Consider the following 19,435-nt stretch of genomic DNA (forward strand, 5'->3'; position numbering starts at 1 on the left):
TATTTAAATATCTATATACTCAAATGTTTACATCGTATTCATTATCTGTAACAAATACAACATAAAAATATATGCATCTAGGGTGTTGAAGCTCATAAGAAAAAAACCATTAGGAACAAGCCCACCGAGTTTCATTGTGTTAACCTTGTGTAATAGGTGCTCGAATTTCATTGGTCAATGCATAAGCATATAAGCAGGTCTCTAACTTTGCATCCATTAGTCCCATCAAATTGGGACTAATGGATGCAAAGTTATAGACCTGCTTATATATAATTATTGGTGAGCCTTTGCAACGGTGAGTCGAAAGTTCAACATTTTTTATTAATATTGATAATCCCTGTCCAGGAAACATTTCTGCACTGGTTTGGTTCAGATTGGACAAAAACCCTAGGACTAGTTTGCAAAAGTAGGTTTTAACATAACGCAATTTTGCAGAAAACCTAAACTTCATAAAGTGAATCCGTCAATAAGTATTTTTCGTCAACTTTCTAAGTTTTGACGCAAGGATTTCAAAAATATTAAACTTTTGAGTCTAAGAAAAACGGTGTACAAGCTATGGCCATATATGTGTGAAATAATGTTTTTTGGACTGTAGCGCCCCCCTTTGGCCAATTGGATTTATACTTTGTCAACCTCTCCCCAAATTGAGCTCCAACATCTGGCCAAGTCTCTAGGCCATACAGTTTGGTCTAAACATTCAGTTTTATGGCGTAATAATAATGATGATGATAATAATAATAATAATAATAATAATAATAATAATAATAATAATAATAAAAATCCCTACAAAAACAATAGGGCTTCAGCACTATGTGCTTGAACCCCTAATACAAATCCAATAGGGTTTTTGCACTACGTGCTTGAACCCCTAATCACACTGCTCAGGCTTACCTTTCTGGCAGTAGAGAAGATGTTCGTGTTGGCATGGAGACTCTTCGCCTTGAATGTTCACTGCCCATGTCAGCAGCACTTTTAGACCGAGGAACACTTCGTCCTGGACAACAAAGACCAAAAAAGTTTACAATATACACCTAAATAACAAACCAAACCCCAATAAATGGCAAAACACAGCAACTAAAAGTACACCAGAAACATTGATCAATCATACAATATATCAAAAACAATGACAAGATAGTTGGACAAGTTAATCTATACTCTAGAAATATAAACAAAAATACTATACATTTACCATAGTCATCCATGTGGGAAGAGCTGTCATCTGAAAAAGAGATCAGCAAGAACCAATGTCTGGACTTTACTAGCTGTTTATTGGTGAAGAAATGTAATCTATCATTGTTCATTTGCATAGTAATGTTTGTTTTAAATGAATACAATGTATAACAGCAGTGTAAGATTAGGCCTATAAGAGAGACAAGACATTGTGATTCAATTGATTGTGATTCAACAAATTGAGAAACAAATATTTTTTAAAACCATGGTTAGTTTGATAAAAAAATATTTTTTAAGTATTTCACATCAAAATATGCAAAAAATGCTCAAGGAATAAAACTTAGCAAGAAAGATAAAATAATAAATAACTGTGCAATGTGGCTTGAAGAATAAAATAATTGCTTTTAAAACCCCAACATTGATTAGTTCTTACGTAACAGCATGTCCTGAAATGTTTCATTCCCCTTGTACCACAGCAACTTGTCAACAACTGCAATATTTATGTATTAAAAAACGACACTGTTTTAGCAAAGTGCAATAGCATTTAAAGAAATGTAGCTTCGGGTATTTCTTGTATACTTTCACCAACCAAACTTTATTTCTCTTTCTAGCAATGATGCGGTATTAATTTAATTTATCGAGAATCCTTTGGAGAAATATTAAAAATATGCACAAAAAAAGCAAAATAAAAATACTTCTCACTTTAAGATATGCTCTATGCTTTTTCTTCTCATTGTAAGATGCAGCAAACATTCTGTGATGCTTGAATACAGTAGGTCCAGGTCTTAAATTTTAGGTCAAGTCAAACCAGTAGATGGTGATGTTTCACAACTAGTAACAAACTCCTTTAAATCCTGGACCTAAGACACTACGCAGGTTACAAACTGAGCAGAAAGGCCGCAGAAAATATTGCTTTCTGCACTTCTTACCCACCACTGCTTGTGATTTCAGCCATCCACAGCCAACAGTTATTTCCGATCCAATAGTCCTGCACTGAGCGTTTCAATAATTTTAAAGAGCACTTCTCTAAAAGCAATGCCATCTAACGAGCTACAGATGCATTAGAGTGCTGAAACTAGATGCGAGAATCAATCCATGCTTTTTAAATACACTATGATACCCTCGACATCATGACAACTCTTCAGAAATAATAGCTCACCTTGAAAGATTAATGGATCGACCGGTGCTTGTATTATCATTTTACTGACACCAGGGCATTGTTCACAATTGTTGAGGGGAAACCGCATGTTAATTTATGAACATTTGACTTGATGGATTGGGCCTATAAAGATGATCAAGCTACAAGTAGAAGAAACCAGAAAAGGCTTTAGGCCTACAGATGATGTAAGCGCTAATTTAGCCTTCTTTGGAAAAAAAACACTGCCAAATGAAAAGAGAGAAACGTGTTCTATTGACAGGATTTAGTTCCCCTTGAAATCCCCTTTAGCACCTCAAGACTTGTCAGTAAATTCTAAAAATTACTGATATTATAAATAAATATATAATAAATAATAATAACAGTAGCAAACATAGAGGTAGTTGTTGTTTGTTGCATTCACAATAAAACCATTTACACTCATTAATCCATTAATAAATACTGTACAAATCAACATTAAACAATGTTCCTTTCAGGTTCTTTAGATGGTTCTGGCTTACCTTAAAGAGGTTTCCAAAATGTATTCTCAGATTATCAGTATGATTTTTTTATTTATCTTTTCTGTCTTTAGTATCTTATTATTTATGTTGAGAAAATAATCTACAACTACACATAAGTTTGGAAAATGAAGGAAAGAGCATGGTAGATGACAAAGGACGTGAGCACCTGCCAAGCTGAGAGTGATGGAAAAGTTGAGAGGGTTACATTGAGCAGATGTATGTACTGAGATGAGTTAATGGTACCTCTGGTTTTCAGTGGCCTGTCATGACTCTCTGGGAATATGTAGGTGGGACGGTATGGATTTTCCTCAACGGTTTCTGAATAGGGTGGATGACAAAACACACACTGAGGAGGATGTGTACACACAAACACACACAGACAGAAGTTCAGCGCGAGCCTGGACTCATACACACAATTTCTTACACCCTGATGCACTGAACGATACAAAACAGCACTCATGCTTATGAAAAAAAAGCTTTACCTGGAACTCTGTGGATTTGTTTGAACATGTTCTTGTACCAGTCTTTAGACTTCTCTGTGTTCTGTAAGATATAATGCAGCATAGTCATTATGAATGTATAAATCAGAAATAATCAGATGCAAACTAGTACTGATTCCACATCATTTAAAATATCATACTGGCACTGAAATGCTTTTTACTGGGAGATTTGACATTCCTACCCGTACTGGGACTCGGGGCTTCTCCATTGGGACAGGGGACGCTGGGTAAACAGTTATCATCGTTTTTTTGCTCTCCATCTGTGTGAAGGGTCTTTCAGGATCTTCAGGTGGAGGACAGACCTCAGTCTCGTTCAAGCCTTGATCACACTCTCTGTCCTGCTGCTCTACAGCATCTGTATTGCCTGTCAGTACACAAAAAAAGAAAAAGAAATACACACAGGGTGCATACCCTACCTTCATTATATTTATATTTACACTTGCTTCATAGGTTTTTTCTGGCAGATGGTTTAGGGTTGAGCAGACAGTCTGTGTACCTGTTCCGTGCTGCAGAAAAACAGTAGTTGGGTATTCACTGCTGTTTGGTGTGCACAAAGTTGGCACAGTGTCTGATGATGGGAAATCACTCAGGCTTAAGCTTATTGGACACTCGACCTACAACCAATAAATAAGAATAAGGAAATAAAACAATGCTGTCCTATTTACAAACCACAATAGGATAATGATGGTGAATTAATTTGTTTTAATTTGTCTCCTTGTTTCTCTGCTAAATCAATTATTTTATTTGCATATGTATTAAATATTAGCAAAATAATAAATCCTGTCACCAATATCCACTGATACAAACTGAGTCAGGTCATTTGTTACAAATCTTTATATGTTAGACCATATTTACTAAATACAAACTGAAATGAAACCTAGTTTAAACCATTAAACTAAACAACAGTGATGTTGTGCTGACTTACCTGTGCTGTAGCCTTAAAGACTTGGTCTGAATTTAAATCAGCTCCGGGGCTATTTTGCCTTTTCTCTGCCAAATCCGTTTCTGTGGCATCTCCATTGACCGCTCTGTGGCATTCACCTAAAAACAATTCAGATGGTTTAAAGTTTTAAAAAAGTTCTGTAAATCTGCCAAAACCTTTTTCAAATCTAACAAGGTATAAACATGAAGCAATGCCGCCTCTGCTTGGCACTGACCCTGTTTTGTTTTCAATGCTAACCACAAAACTATGCCAGGACAGAGCTGTTTATCCTCAATTAAACGAATCGCCAGTCCAGTCAGGACTAAGCAAAAGGTCTTCAGATGCTAATTCCCTACAGCTGAGAACAGCGATTCCCGCACAATTTGTGAACTTTGTCATTAGAACAAGGGAGCCTTTGACTCCACTGTAAGAAGTGTTTGTTTCTCTGGCCTTTTTATTCCAGCACAACAATTAAAGCATCTCACCCATGTCCTGGAAGAAAGCCAGCATAGTTTCTAATACTCTGATAGCCAATAAACATACTGCACTGTATTCTCAGCCTCATGTGGGAGTTTAGACAAAAGCTCTCTTTGATACACCCCAGTATATATGGGGGCTCATGGAAAGTTATTTGGGCTGCTGAGCAACCAAGTTGGCAGTCAGTCACCGATGTGTGTGTTCCGTATCAAAACACTTTTTGAGTGCTCACTGAAACATAAATAATTAAATTACAAAATTTTTGGACTGGACTGATATGATCAGCACTTACAAATACAAACACACTTTTTCACATGAGGTAATGCTACAATGTGAGCAGCAACTTTTCACTCACTCTTGGCTGGATTCACAACCTGTTCCTGGGTGATACAGTCTCCATCTTCGACGTGCACTAATGTTGCTCTCAGAGTAACAGCTCCCTTGCCCTTACACACACGACTTGGATCCAACTCTTCAGATGCAGACAGAATAAGTAATAAAACAAAACAAACAAAGAGAATTGTGCTTTTGGTAATAACATATGAATGCATACATTGTGACAAGATCCACATTTAGTTTGTGTGCCTGTTTATAGCTTTTAATAACATGTAATAAACAGCAAAATATTATAATGCTTTAGTGTTGCACGCAATACATTTCAGGACAATTGGCAGCCATCTTAGCAAATTTTCATTGTCTAAAATTATACCAAACACAGCCTTTCCAAACGATATTGATCAAAAAGTAGAGTCAAACAAATAATCAACATATGAATGGCTGTGAAACATACAGTACATTCTGCATTGTACAGTGGTCATAACCTTAGTAGTGTTGAGTTAGGAAGGGCATCTAGTGTAAACATGTGCCAAAATAAAATATGTGGCTCACCAACCTAAATTCCATACTGGATCAGTCGAGCCCCTAAATTCCTAAATCACTCAATTCAAACATCTAAATCACTCAATTCAAACATTTCTGTACACTATAGTCTGAATCTTAGAGGGAAGGTCGCACGACCGATCACATATAGAGAATTTGGAGATGCTTGAAATGTTCTGTGTAGAGAATTGGTCCAAGCTTCAAGTGTTTCCATAAATGTTAATAATTGTAAAAGTCTCATAAGCAAACAAACAAACAATTACTACTTTAAAATGTACAAGCTCTAGTACTTTTGTTCGAAAATACATTGTATTACCATAAAACTTGTTTTTGGGTGGCAATATTTCTTCTTCTTTTTTTGGTGCTCCCATCACAGAGGACTCTGTTGGCTAACAAAACCTGTGGCAGTCGATGGTAACCGGGGCTTGACTGATCCAGTATGGAATTTAGGTTTGTGATCCACATATTTTATTTTGGCACATGTTTACGCTGGATGCCCTTCCTAACTCAACACTACTAAGGTTATCTGGGCTTGGGACTGGCACTAAGAGTCTAAGCTTTTGCAAAACTAATGGCTGGGTTGTAAGCTTATATTTCAATTTGTATATAAATTTTTACATGTGTATGAAGGGTGACAAAAATTATATAGATGTAAGTGGTGATTAAATATCCTTATTAAAATAAAATCCTTATTAAATTCTAGGGTAATTGTTTTCACAGACCAGGATCAGAATAATTTTAGGCACACGTTGTCAGCACTTAGCAAAGCTTGTACATTATCTGCTCCACTCAACCGGTGTTGTGTTACGCTTATCTGACCTTGACTTCAGAGATAAACTTTAATTACGTAGCCTGTGTTTGTTATGTGTAAAGGTCGTCTCACCAGTGGGCATCAGATCTGGAGAGCTCTTCATGGTCCTCAGAGGAGTGATCCGAACTGCAGCAACACTACGTGGACTGTTAATGAGTGGATGTGCTCCTATAAAAAATAAAAAATCTAAAATAAATTATAAATAAAATAAGTGAGAAGGTACATATTTCTCATTGTATTCAGGAATGCTAATTTATAGTGTGGTCTTTTTCAATTTTGGCAGGTGGATTACAATATTAGATGGATGTGTAGCAGTAAAAGAAAAAGATGAAATGCTGTTTCAGTATTTTAGAGCTTTATCAAGTCCACTGAATGTGAGGAAGTTTCTGACATTACACACTGATTTTGATTCACACCCATTAAACTATTACTGATATGACACAGGTATCTTAAGGTGTTTCTTCTTTAGAGTATTTCAGGCTTACTATTTATGGGATATAAAATAAAAATATTTTCTGGGACAGGAATGGATAAGGCATGATTGTGCACTCCATTCTCTATAGTTTAAAGAACTGAAGCCAAGGACAAGCAATGGTAAAAACCAGAAATTTGGTTTGGATATTTATGTGCATGGGGATAAAAGTGAGATGGATGAGGTAAAGGAAACAGCAGGGAGGAAATGAGACAAAGACCATCTCAACAATACAGTAGTCTGAGGGGGAAGCAAAGAGAGTGTCAATGTGTGTTTGCTCACTGACTAAAGCAAGAAATCAACCGGCTGCCGGAAAATATGGGTGTATCACAATGCTGCTGTTTAAACACAATGCTGGATGTGTATAAAAATAACCATTAAGGGAAAACTGGGATGCCACTATTTGTCAGACAAACATCATAATTGTGAAGCATCTTTTTTTTACTTTTTAAATACAATATTGTTACTTAAATATTATATGTGCATTTATAATACAGAAGAAGCTGCTTATTTGGCTAAATAACAAACACTATAAACAATACAGAACCACTGAGCATTCTTCAGTCTTTTCATATGCAACCTGCTTCAGATGCAACCTGTAAACTCATTTTATTCTGGAAATATATATAAAAGGAGCTATTTTTATATATTAAGGGTAACCCTAGACCCTACTTTTGAAAATCAGGAACTGTTAAGACTGTCTGATATGTTTGGCCAATAAACTCGACCAATATCCGCCTACTTTCAAAAAGAAGCCATCTGACTGATATGATGATTTGTGAAATGGCTTTTTATAAAGTTTGGGCAAACATTTTTCTCATGGAGTTTTTAGTGAAATTTTACTAAATTCTTGTTTATACTACGATAGCGTCAATTAACAAAGGAGACCTGTGCATATTTCTATTGTAGATATATTTAACCAGAACCAATCCACCACCAATATGTATTTCAGATACTACCTGGCATCACAAGGATATGGAGGGATGCAAAAAGGCTTACCGGGAGCTGCATCAAACCCCACTGTGCCCCCTGCTGGAGAGCCCTGTGAAGGGAGAGTAAAGAGATCACACCAGGAAAAACAATATATTGCCACAGCATTGTGTGAAAACATTTGGCATGAATCTATTGCTAAAATATCTATCCAGCTAACACCTATGGTTGGGTTTTACACTAAAGATATATATACAAACTACCCAGACACCCCTGAAGAAGCTTCTTGAAATGGTTTTGAATAAAAGTGCGGGAACACTGAACATTACTAATGAGACCACCCTAAGGACCCAGACAACTAAATTTTGTGAATGTACAAGAACATTCTTTGCATTGATCAACACACTGTTTGTTAAATAAAATCGTTAATGAGATTTAATGTCACATCCAAACACAAGTGTAATTCTGAGGCAGCCATATTGGGAATAGCCACACAATTACCAAAACTAATTTAGCCTAGTGGAGCCATCCATCAAAAAAGTGTCTATTAGAACCTTTTCAATATAATAAAGCCACACAAACACTTCAGATTCTATTGCGATTATAATGATAAGACCCTGGCCAGCATACAATACATTCTCAGATTTTCTCTATAAATAGACATCTTCCCCAAGCACATTCAGCATCTCCGTTTACCCCATAATTGTCCAGCTTATTGTTCAGTTATTGTTCATCTGAAAGCCTATTATTAAGTAATTACAGGTAAATAAATGGTAATGGTTACAAAAATTAGATAATAACTTCTATATTCACTGACAGGTGCTGGTGGATTAAAGGTTTAAAGTACAAATCGAGCAAAGTGTTCGTGCTCATGTAGTGTGAATTTTTTTCTCTAGGTGCCTGCGTTCCAATGCACTATCACCACCTGTCTGTTGACTGTGTTAACTTTAGCACAACATTATAAAGCATGGCAGTGACTTGGGTTTGGATAGATCTCTAGTTTGAGGAGTCAGATGTGAGGGCTGATGACTGTGGACAATTCGCTTTTCCATAATCCTGGCCAAGCAGCTTTTGTTTCAACACCATTCCTGGCAAGACAGTCCTCTCACTAGTAACCACCTGGGAATGTGGCACCTACTTAAAATGTGTCACCCACTCCTTGCCCTGTCCAACATACCAGGCACCTGTGTGAGGGCATGGACTCTAGTGAGATAATAGTGAGATAACAAATATCTCATACTTACTAAGTATTAAAACTTTCATCAGGCAGACAGCCCACTATTTCGTAAGGGCCTTTTTTTTTACTAGCAATAGGGCCAAATAAATGGAGGAAGGGGGTACATAGTTTTTTTTCTTGGTCAACACCAGCTTAAGAAATATTTTGTTAGGTATTGCTAGCAGTAGAGTTTGTCATACTGTATTTGCCACAAGCTCATTAAAGTCAGTTAGTCAGATTTCAATTCTCAGAACAGCTGAGATATAACAGCTGTATATTCCAAATAGGCATGTCACAAGTAGAAATCCAGTGATGTCATATGATAAGTAAAAGATTTAGAAATAGCAAGTGAGTATTTTGAGGGAAAAAAAATCGGACAATAATCAGATTTTGGTGTCTGAAAATCACATTACAATCTGTAAACAGCATTCAGTTTGCTAATATGTATGCTAACATTAACCTTTTGCAAATGATAAAACCTGATCAAATTCACTTTCGTATGAACATCTGAAGTATGATTTTATTTTTATATATAACATTTATATCTGTTATGAAACATTTAAAATGAACTACATGTTAATCCAGAACGTTCCAGAACACAGCTGGAGCACATCTTATACACCTCTAGCTGTTGTCTCTTCCACTGTAGGAAAAAATGAGCAGACTGAAATTTACTATATCACTCTGGAGTCTCCCAGTATGACATCATTGTAAAACTGCAGCATGAGTATACAAAAGCGCTGAACAAGGCGTCTGGTGTACTCAGAGAAAAAGTCGAAAACGAGTTACGTAATCAAGTTTGACTTTTGTCTCCAACAAAATGGCAGAGGGGGCACAGATAGAATAGGGTTAGTGAGGAACACTGCAATCAGCTCCAAACATGGCTGGAAAAGAGAGCTTGAGAGCAACAGCCGGCCCTCTTTAATTGAGAAGACCCCATCAGTATGGTAAACATCTTCAACAGACACGCTGGCCTGAAGCCTGGACTGACAACACTCCCCCCACTTCGGTTCTTCCATTCTCTCCGAGCTGCAGGTTTAAACAAAGCGGCGTAAAAGGAAATGTATGCGACTCGTGTCTTTTACTCAGCAGGACTGGATCCATGGATGTCTTATTTTAGAACACTGTAATCACTGTCAGTGAAAGGAATGATACCAAACAGCTTAGTTGTTTCATACCGAACCTGCTGGGTTTTACTGACAAATCTGTTTATTACTTTAGATCCTGTAAAATACAAGCCATCCTATGATTTACATCTCATGACATGTTCACCAGTTCAAACAGGTCTTAATTAAAGCAGACTTTTTTTAGCGTCATTAGTCACATGTCTGACCACTGCTGAACTTTCACTGACCAAAGCAAACCATTAAGATTGTTGCTGAGTTGAGGACTCAAAGCAATCAACCAGCAATAATACCCAAACATGGCTGATCAGGAACACAAATAGAGAACAGAAACACTGCCACATGTGCCATTTAATGCCAGAAACATGTAGTTCATTGTGTGTGAATGGTCTGGAAAGTGAACAGTATTATAAAAATGAGTCAAAGGTTCCTGGCATAAATGTGCTGAGGACAACAAGTGCTCTCAGAGCAGAGAGGACACCGAGCATGCGCAGTGTCACATTATTGGCCTGATAAACAGCCCAACAGTGTGGTCTGTTATGTGGTCATTCCAGAAATCCAGAGAGCCACAATCACACCAAGCATAGCCCACAGTAACGGAGCTCTGAGCTGCGTTTCTAATTTTCATTAGTGAGTCACTATGCGCCTGACTCTTCATTTACAGTTCACTGACTGCAATCCTTAACAACTTCAAACTAATTTAGTAATGGAGAACATACTGGATATGAGTGTAAAAGATATTGCATTTATACAGTAGGTTACATAACTGCAAGACCGCTGGTTTTACACCAGACAGAATAATTTCATCATTTTAAATAACAAAAATAAATGCAAATGAATCTGTCTATTTTTCTATTTACTACAGTCATGTAGATGACATAAATGCAATTAGACAGGACACTAATAAGTGAACAGCAGCCTAAAGAAGAAATGTTTGTTCCTGTATTTTTTAATTCAATCCATTCATCTTCAGTAAATGCTTGATCATGATCAGGGCCATGGTGATGTTTGATATTACTTTTGTTTAAAAGAAATCGAGCCAAAACTTGGTATGTTATGTCTGATAAAGCATGAGTGTCCTCTGTTGCCATGTCTGTGATGAAATGTGAAATGAAAAATATGATCTATAACCGTTGTATCATTCTTTATTCACATTTCCCTTCTTCTTTTTGTCATCTTATCTTTATTAAAAGACCAACTTTTCCTCCTATAAAGAATAAAAACATTGTCTTATATTTCCTATATTCTCCGATATTTTAGCATATTTTGAGAATTTGGGGATTCTATATACATTTTAAGTACGGTAGTATTTACATTTCCTGGCAAGTCATATTATTGTAAATGTTCATGAACTCTACTGCTAAACTTAGCCAGCTAGTTAACTTAAACTAACCTGACAGAACTTAAAGCACACATTTAGATGATGCAAGTCACCAACTTTAGTCAGAATGAGTATTAAATGACTATAACCAAACACTAAAACAATGTAAATTAAATAAATCAAACTATTTCTGCAGTCACGCAAGTTATTAAAATACTGTTTTGAATCTCACCAAGCTTTATTTACGATTTAAACCCACCAAAAGGTATTTTAATAAAATATTTGCCCTGGGGCCTCCACATAAAAAAAAAATGTCATTGAATCTTAAAGTGGGGTCCAGGGACTCTTAGTGGTTTGTGAAGCATATAGCAAAGGGTACTGTGCTCCATGAATTTTATTTTGTTAGAAATCACTGCCTGCCGGTTAGAAGCTAACAATGCTAACTTGGAGCAAACGTGTTGTTTCTGTTTAGAGCTCAAGAATAAATGGTTGGAAAAATTCTGGTTATTATTGTACACATTTGAATAAAATTTTAGCAAAAAAGGGACTTATATATTATATAAATTAATCTGTATTTATTCTTTTAATAACAATGCTGCAATAGACAATGCTTCACCCTTAGACCAATCTTTCAACAATGAACAAATCATTTTGCTTAAAAGTATTAGTAAATGAATGTGTTATTTCAAGCTTATGGATACTTTAAAAATAAAAATTGCCACATAGCTTACTCTTTACTCTGTAGTACAGTAACAACATATGTATTGCTAACTTATACATAAGTGATCATATGTATAAACTGTGTTTTATAGTGCTATCTCCTGGGTCTTATGCTTTGTGTTATCAAGGGGGATTTACACCAAGCATGTCACAGTCTATAAATATTTTTGCACCCTGACTGATGACTGCTACACTGTGGTGATAATTGTTTACACAAATGTGCTAGAAATATTAGCTGTCTTGTAAACGAGACTAATTGAGCTTGAGCTAAACTCAAATTAAGGGCAAAAAGCTCCTTTAGCTTACTCCATTTCACACTTGACAACATCTTTCCTGATTATAATCCAATTAAACCAGTACCATTTATTTCGTCAGTGAGTTATAAGGCATAATTTTGCTATCAAAGCTCACACACTCATAAGGAATATGCAGCTACTTATTCATGGAACGCAGACTGTGACAACTGTTTCAGATCCGTCAGTTATGTGACTGAAGTCTAATAATTTGCTCGGGGGATGCGGACTGTTCCGGCACACCTAAAAACAGCTCTCTGATAATCCAGCCATTTCAAGTGTTTCCATAATGGAGGCCAGCATAACACTATGACAGAAAATTCCAGGTTTCACTGTTGAGTAATGATGGGAGCCTTTAAAGAATGATAACACACGAATGTGTCAGATATGTGCACACATACATAGCCAGCAGGGCCATACTTGTTTATTGCTGTTATTAACCTGCCTACTGCAATTCAATCATGTGTAATGTATTGTACGGTATTATATATCTATATTGTCTTGTGATCACAGAGTTTCACATCCGTGGCTAAGCTTGTATATTGTCAAAATGATTTGCATCTTTAAGGGGAGGTCTCTTTAGACCGTTCTCTCGCCCTCATCATGCCAGCTGCAAAACAAGCTGCCACGCAAGCAAGAAGTGAAAAGAGAAATCTGTCAGCGCAATCTAATGGAGCCGTAAATTGTTTGTTCATCACCTTGTTTATCTTAATTTATCAGCATGGTGCTGTGCACACATAAACCTTTTAAACCTAGACACACACACACACACACACACACACACACACACAAACAAACACACCGAGCCCAACTATCACACGTGGTGCAGCCAATATTGGTGAAGGAGGTTGAGTGGGAAGACAGTGGGCACAAGGTTGCTAGGCAATCTGAGGTAATCAAATACGGAGAGATCCAATCACATGTTCATGGCTGATTCCACATCTGGAAAAGGGTCCTCAATCATTTCAATGCTGGTATAGTGAAACATGCATGCCATTAGCTGAACAATCGCAATTCTACATATTGGTTACGACAACAATTGGCCCCATCTATCAACCTGAATAAGGCTGAATTTATTTCCAAAAAAACTCACAAAAGAGCTGAAATATGGCATTTATGAAAATCCTGTTAGTTTCAGAAAAATATTTGCATCCTATGACAGCTTCTTGAATTTGTCTTCAAATCATACAATGTGCATTAGGTATGTCAATCTTAAATATGGATTATGCTGTCAAACTTAAAGCTCATTTATTACAATACTTCCCGATAGTTTCACAAAAAGGTACACAAATGTACATTTAATTGTGTATTATTTTTGTGAAACTATTGTGAAACTATTTCTTACATCAATTACTCTAATTGTGGTGGGAATGTGTCATTTTGGCCTACTAAAAATGTATTCACCATAAAAAAAAATAAAGATTTAATCATTTTAGAAATGTATTAAAAGATGAATAATAATATCCATTGATAGTATATACTGTATACACAAAGTGTTGTATTTAGGAGTGAAGTAAGAATATATCATATTACAATATCAGCGCAAAAATAATATTTTAAAAATTCTGGAATCGTGACAAAATTACTACACCTCCAGTCTTTATTAAAAAAAAAAAGTCATCTTTAGTATTGTTCAGACATACACCCTAATCTATAACACAAATCAAAAGCATTTCCAAAGGTCTGTAATTTGTTGAAGACAAATCATTGTGCCTGTGTTTCAACTCACTGCACTAAACACAAGTAACTTGACTCTATACAAGTTATAAAAAATTTAACAGTCAACAGAAATTATTCATCAGCCTAGGGACACTGTAATCCCAATAGTCTAGCATTGGAATTTTACCCGAATGTCATAATTTAGTATAGTTGATTTATCTATTTAATAATGTGTATAAATGCATGCACATACGGTATTTTAGGAGAAAACCCAGACCTCTAAATATTTTTATTCTAAAGAAACACTCCTACATGAAAGCTTTCCGCCAAACATAAATGTGATTCTAATAAAATGAAGCACTATATTACAACCAGCTGTATTCCTGCTCATTCATATAATTATCCAGGTAACCAACCACTGTTATCTCAGAGTCCTGGTCTTGCCTGTCACGAGTGAAACTTGATGTGGTCTTTTTTGTTGTAGCCCATCCACTTCAAGGTTCATCATGGTGATCTTCAAGAGATGCAGTTCTGCTCACCATGCTTTTTAATAGTGCTTATTTGAGTTGAGTACACACATAATTGGTCACCATGCACACACATTCATACATTCAACCAATTTTAAAACCCATCCGTGTTTTTTTGGGAAACAGAGAACTTCAGAGAACATCTCAGACATATCAGACGTGCCAACTCCACACAGACAGTAATCTGAGCTCAGGATTGATCCACCAAACCTGGAGCTCTGAGGTGGCAACACTACCAACTGTTACACTGTGTCGCCCCCATTATAAGTCACTGTTAAAAATATCAATTGTTAGAACATCACTCAATTATTATTTCTCTTTTTAAAATAATTTTCTAAAAGTATTATATTACAGTGGCCCTTTAATGGTATTGCAACACAAGAACAAACAAGAAAAATCTACAGCATGAATACAAGGTTGTTACACAATAGATAAACAGATCTTTTGGGATACTGCACCTACCTTTAAATAGCTAGACGAAATTCATTAAGCATTTTGCTGAAAATCCCATTTCCACAGCCATCGTTTGTTTGATGCCTCTTTTACAGCTGAACAGAAAACTCCTGCATCTCTCATTTCACTGACTGACTGGACCACCTCTGGGAATTTCAGGTCACTTGTATTACATCCAAAATGAGACGCATTTCCTTTAAAGTAATCTAACATCCTTCCTGAAATATTTCCTCAAAATATCCTTTAAGTACACAAGGCGCCTAAAAACAACGGTCTTAAGATGTGACCTTACAAGGCATCATGTCTGAAACACTGCTCAGTTTGCATGTTTAATATGCAGAAGCAAAAAGCTTCAAAATGCTGAAGTGATACTCAACTTCACCACAGGCAGTTTGCCTTTCACCTCTGACCTTACTTTCTTTTTTACCTTTTTGCTTTACAGCATCTCCCACAAATTCTTTTTCCTACGAGCCACAAGTTGGGATACTGCTATTTATAAGGCCTGAGTGAAATAATCAAACCACAACACTGCAATTACATTACTACATCTTTTGTTTGTACTATGTCTTGAAATGTTATTATCGGTTGGATTACAAGAATGAAGGGATTCTTCACAACACCCATAAACTGTTTAACACCTGCATCATTCACCCTGGAAAAAATATTTTATACTTTCATCTAGATACTATGCAAATGGGCAGCACCATAAACCCTTCTTCCACTTACTGGTTGCATAAAACAGCATAATATTGTTTACTGTTTATTATGTAAACTTATTTCTAACTTACTTTATTTCCAAACTGGATTACTAAATCATTTCAACGCAAAGCGGTGAACTTCAGCAAAATGTTTAACCTCAAATAAACCTTTTTTTGTAAAAATAAATAAATAAATAAATAAATAAATCGTAAATGAAATTCCCCTCCCTGTCATCCCTGTTCAGGAAGTCCTTAAATTTATCAGCACACAATAAAATATTTAGTGAGGGCTTAGATCATGGTGGTTTTATGGTGCAGCTCAATGGCTCACAGCTCCAGGTTCCCCAGTTTGATCCTAAGCTCAGGTTACTTTGTATGTGTGCGAATGTGAGTTTCACGTGTTCTCCTGGGCTCTAAGTGGGTTTCCTCCTTCATCCTAAAAGCATGCAGGTGGACTTGTGACACTTAATAGTCCCAATAAGTGAGTGTGTGCACGATTATAGACCAGCATACTATCCAGGATATATTCCTGCCTCACCTCCAGTGTTTCTGTGATAGGCACTTGATCAACCACAAACCTGACCAGTGCAATATGATAGAATGAATAAATAAATGAATGAACAAATGAATGGATGAATGAATGAATGAAATGAGTCTTGCTATCTTCTAAGTGCTCGGCAGTGTAATCCCAAATGTACAACAGTAATCCAGTCCACACATTATTTATTTAAAAGAAGGAGTGATGAGGCCACATTGATTAAAAAGAACAGTGTGAACCCTGCCATGGTCGAGTTCATTCATATTAAAATTTTGTCTAACTTTTCCACAGCTCATGCCTTGTCTAATGAGTCTTTGGAAAAAAAATATTTAGTACAGATGGCACCCCAGCAGATCGAGCTGCCCTTATAAGAGCATGCTGGTCTGGATGTTCTTCTAATCCAATACCGCATTATCTGCATGCCATTAGAGCAGCTCAACTGCTACAAAAAGAAAACTTCAAATCTATAGATTTAATGTCTGCATCAACATCAAGTGTAGGCTTCTTTTTTTTTTTTGCAGAAGTGTGCACTTTTTTTTTTGCTTATCCATAACATGCACTGGATCACATGATCAAAGGCTTCCCCAGAGCAATAAAACTCTGCTTAATGGATCAAACTAAATAATGAGCTCAGGATCTTTTTCTAGCTGCTCGGTTCATTTTTTAGGGCGAATACTATTAGAATACTAATGACAAATCCTTTTGACGCCGGCCATTCATTCTACACTCCACACGCACTCACGCTCGTGCACACCCACGCACGGTCCTGATGATAGTTTCACGCTCGAGCTTGCACCACTCGCATCTTCACCTTGAGGTACGATGGAAAACCAAGTGAAAGAGTCGAGCATCGCGATTTCTCCCGCATTGCTGCGTGTAAGGCTTTTCAGTACGCCGCGCTCGAGCAACTCACTTTTGCCAGCGCCGCACATTTGACCGCAGAGGACACAGCAGCCTGGAGACTCAAATCCCAAATGTCTTCTCACTAGCTGCACTACTGTATTGCACGTCATTGCCCAGCGCTCCACTTACTTTACAGCCCGTATGGTGCACTTGCACGGTCAGTAAACAGGACCATACGGGTCTTTTTGCGCGCGCGCTCGAGACTTACCTTGTTCACGCGAAAGCAGTCCAGGTTTCCGTGGTGACGACGCAGTTTAGAATGAGTCCTCGTGCTCGTGCGCCAGCAGCTTTGGCCCCGCGCTCATTAGCATAAAACTCCCTGTGGTCACTCTCTGACTGTCCGGAGCTGGGGTGGGCGGGGCGCGAGGGGGCGGAGACTAGCGCAAAATCAAGCACGTGGATCCACCCGCAGAAAAAAAAAAAAAACAACACTGCTGCAACAATACTTCAGTTAGGCCAAGTGATGAATAATCACTCAGAGTTTGTTAGAACGGTTTTAGGTCCAGTGGTTAAGTTAACAAGTGTGCAGTATCTGGACATCTTTCTGTGTCCACGTGGGTTGCCTCTTGGTTGATATCAACCCAGTTTTGTTTGTATAGCACTTCTAACAATGTTCATTGTCCCAAAGCATCTTTTCAGAGATAAGTAAGTTATAAAATCTGACTTTATTTTAGTGCCTATAAGTTTATTCGTAATGAGCGAGCCAGTGGTGACAATGCTAAGAAAAACTTCCTCAGATGGTATGAGGAAAGAAACTTTGAGAGGAATCAGACTCAGAAGGGAAACTCAGATAAGACGGAAGTACTTTTACTAGGACCACATGCAGCTAGAAGTAAACTTTCCGATTACGTAGCATCTCTGGATAGTGTTTCTGTTTCAGCATGTACGGCTGTCAAAGACCTTGGTGTGATTATTGACCCGAGTCTTTCCTTTGAGTCTCACGTGAATAACATCACCAGAATCGCCTTCTTTCACCTTAGAAATATTGCTAAGATTAGAAATATGATGTCGTTACAGGATGCAGAAAAACTGGTTCATGCTTTTGTTACTTCTAGATTAGACTACTGTAACGCTTTACTGTCTGGGTGTGCGGTAAGTGCATAAATAAGCTTCAGTTAGTCCAGAATGCAGCAGCAAGGGTCCTCACTAGATCTAGGAAATACGACCACATCACCCCTGTTTTAATCAGTCTACACTGGCTCCCAATCAAATCTCGCATTGACTATAAAATATTACTACTGACGATAAAGCACTTAACGGTTTCGCACCGCAGTATCTGAGTGAACTTCTGTACCAGTATGATCCTCCACGCCTACTTAGATCAAAAGGTGCTGGCTATCTGTTGGTTCCTCAAATAATGAAGACTACAGCAGGGGGCAGATCTTTCTCTTATAAAGCCCCACAGTTATGGAACAGCCTTCCAATCAGTGTTCGGGACTCAGACACAGTCTCAGTGTTCAAGTCGAGGTTGAAAACGTATTTATTTAGTCAAGCCTTTTATCAGTAGATTTCTTAGGTAAAGGCACAGATCTGGAGGAACATGGATATAGAGTGTTTGGTGAACTGGTATATTTGTATGCTGTCGCCCCTCACATTCACACGTTCACTCAGGTTTGTTGACGGTGGTGTGGTGGGTCGTCTCTTATCCCAGAGATCCCTCATGTCTGTGTTACCTTCTGGTTCTCCCTTTTAGTTATGCTGCCATAGCGAGTCTTGCCGGAGTCCAAACTGCACAGTGACATTAACTTTCATACACCAATAGTTACACTTAATAATCCATATCCTTCTCTTCCGTCACCCTCTCTCTCTCTCTCTCTCTCTCTCTCTCTCTCTCTCTCTCTCTCTCGGTCGAGTTAAACATGCTCCTGAGGCTCCAGTGACCAGTGTTCCTGCCCCTCTCCTCCTTGGATCTTCACACTTCTGTGCAGCTCGGGACGGTCTCTTAATTCGGAGTAGAACGGGTGCTTTGAGGACGGATTGGACTGTAGTCGGTGTCGGCGGTCTGCTGCACTGACTCGGGAGTGCAGTTTGCTTCTGATCATCATCACTGTACCCCACAACATTGTATATCTGCTTCAAATGGACATTTGGTGCAACCCAGATGAGGATGGGTTCCCTCTTGAGTCTGGTTCCTCTCAAGGTTTCTTCCTTATGCCATCTCGGGGA

At 37.6% G+C, this 19,435-nt stretch overlaps 1 protein-coding gene across 7 annotated transcripts in view; it reads right to left on the bottom strand.

Annotated features, from left to right (window-relative positions):
• LOC124396313 (sorbin and SH3 domain-containing protein 1) overlaps positions 1-17,611 on the bottom strand; it is a 48,748-nt gene extending 31,137 nt beyond the window's left edge. For 5 of the 7 annotated variants that reach the window (XM_046865426.1, XM_046865449.1, XM_046865443.1 and 2 more), the window contains exons 1-11: positions 17,478-17,611; positions 7,887-7,929; positions 6,488-6,583; positions 5,081-5,197; positions 4,252-4,367; positions 3,823-3,940; positions 3,509-3,690; positions 3,309-3,369; positions 3,070-3,144; positions 1,190-1,219; positions 892-994 (exon numbers count right to left, since the gene is read on the bottom strand). In XM_046865426.1, coding sequence (XP_046721382.1) covers positions 892-994; positions 1,190-1,219; positions 3,070-3,144; positions 3,309-3,369; positions 3,509-3,690; positions 3,823-3,940; positions 4,252-4,367; positions 5,081-5,197; positions 6,488-6,518 — 833 coding nt within the window. In that variant the 5' untranslated portion in view covers positions 6,519-6,583; positions 7,887-7,929; positions 17,478-17,611. Of the gene's footprint in view, positions 1-891; positions 995-1,189; positions 1,220-3,069; positions 3,145-3,308; positions 3,370-3,508; positions 3,691-3,822; positions 3,941-4,251; positions 4,368-5,080; positions 5,198-6,487; positions 6,584-7,886; positions 7,930-15,139; positions 15,266-17,279; positions 17,361-17,477 lie in introns of those variants that run through there. The other 2 variants (XM_046865418.1, XM_046865410.1) reach the window with 2 other exon arrangements.
• Positions 17,612-19,435: the final 1,824 nt, after the last annotated feature.

Source organism: Silurus meridionalis, chromosome 2, assembly GCF_014805685.1.
Source record: "Silurus meridionalis isolate SWU-2019-XX chromosome 2, ASM1480568v1, whole genome shotgun sequence".
In the NCBI taxonomy this organism is placed as follows: Eukaryota; Metazoa; Chordata; class Actinopteri; order Siluriformes; family Siluridae; genus Silurus; species Silurus meridionalis.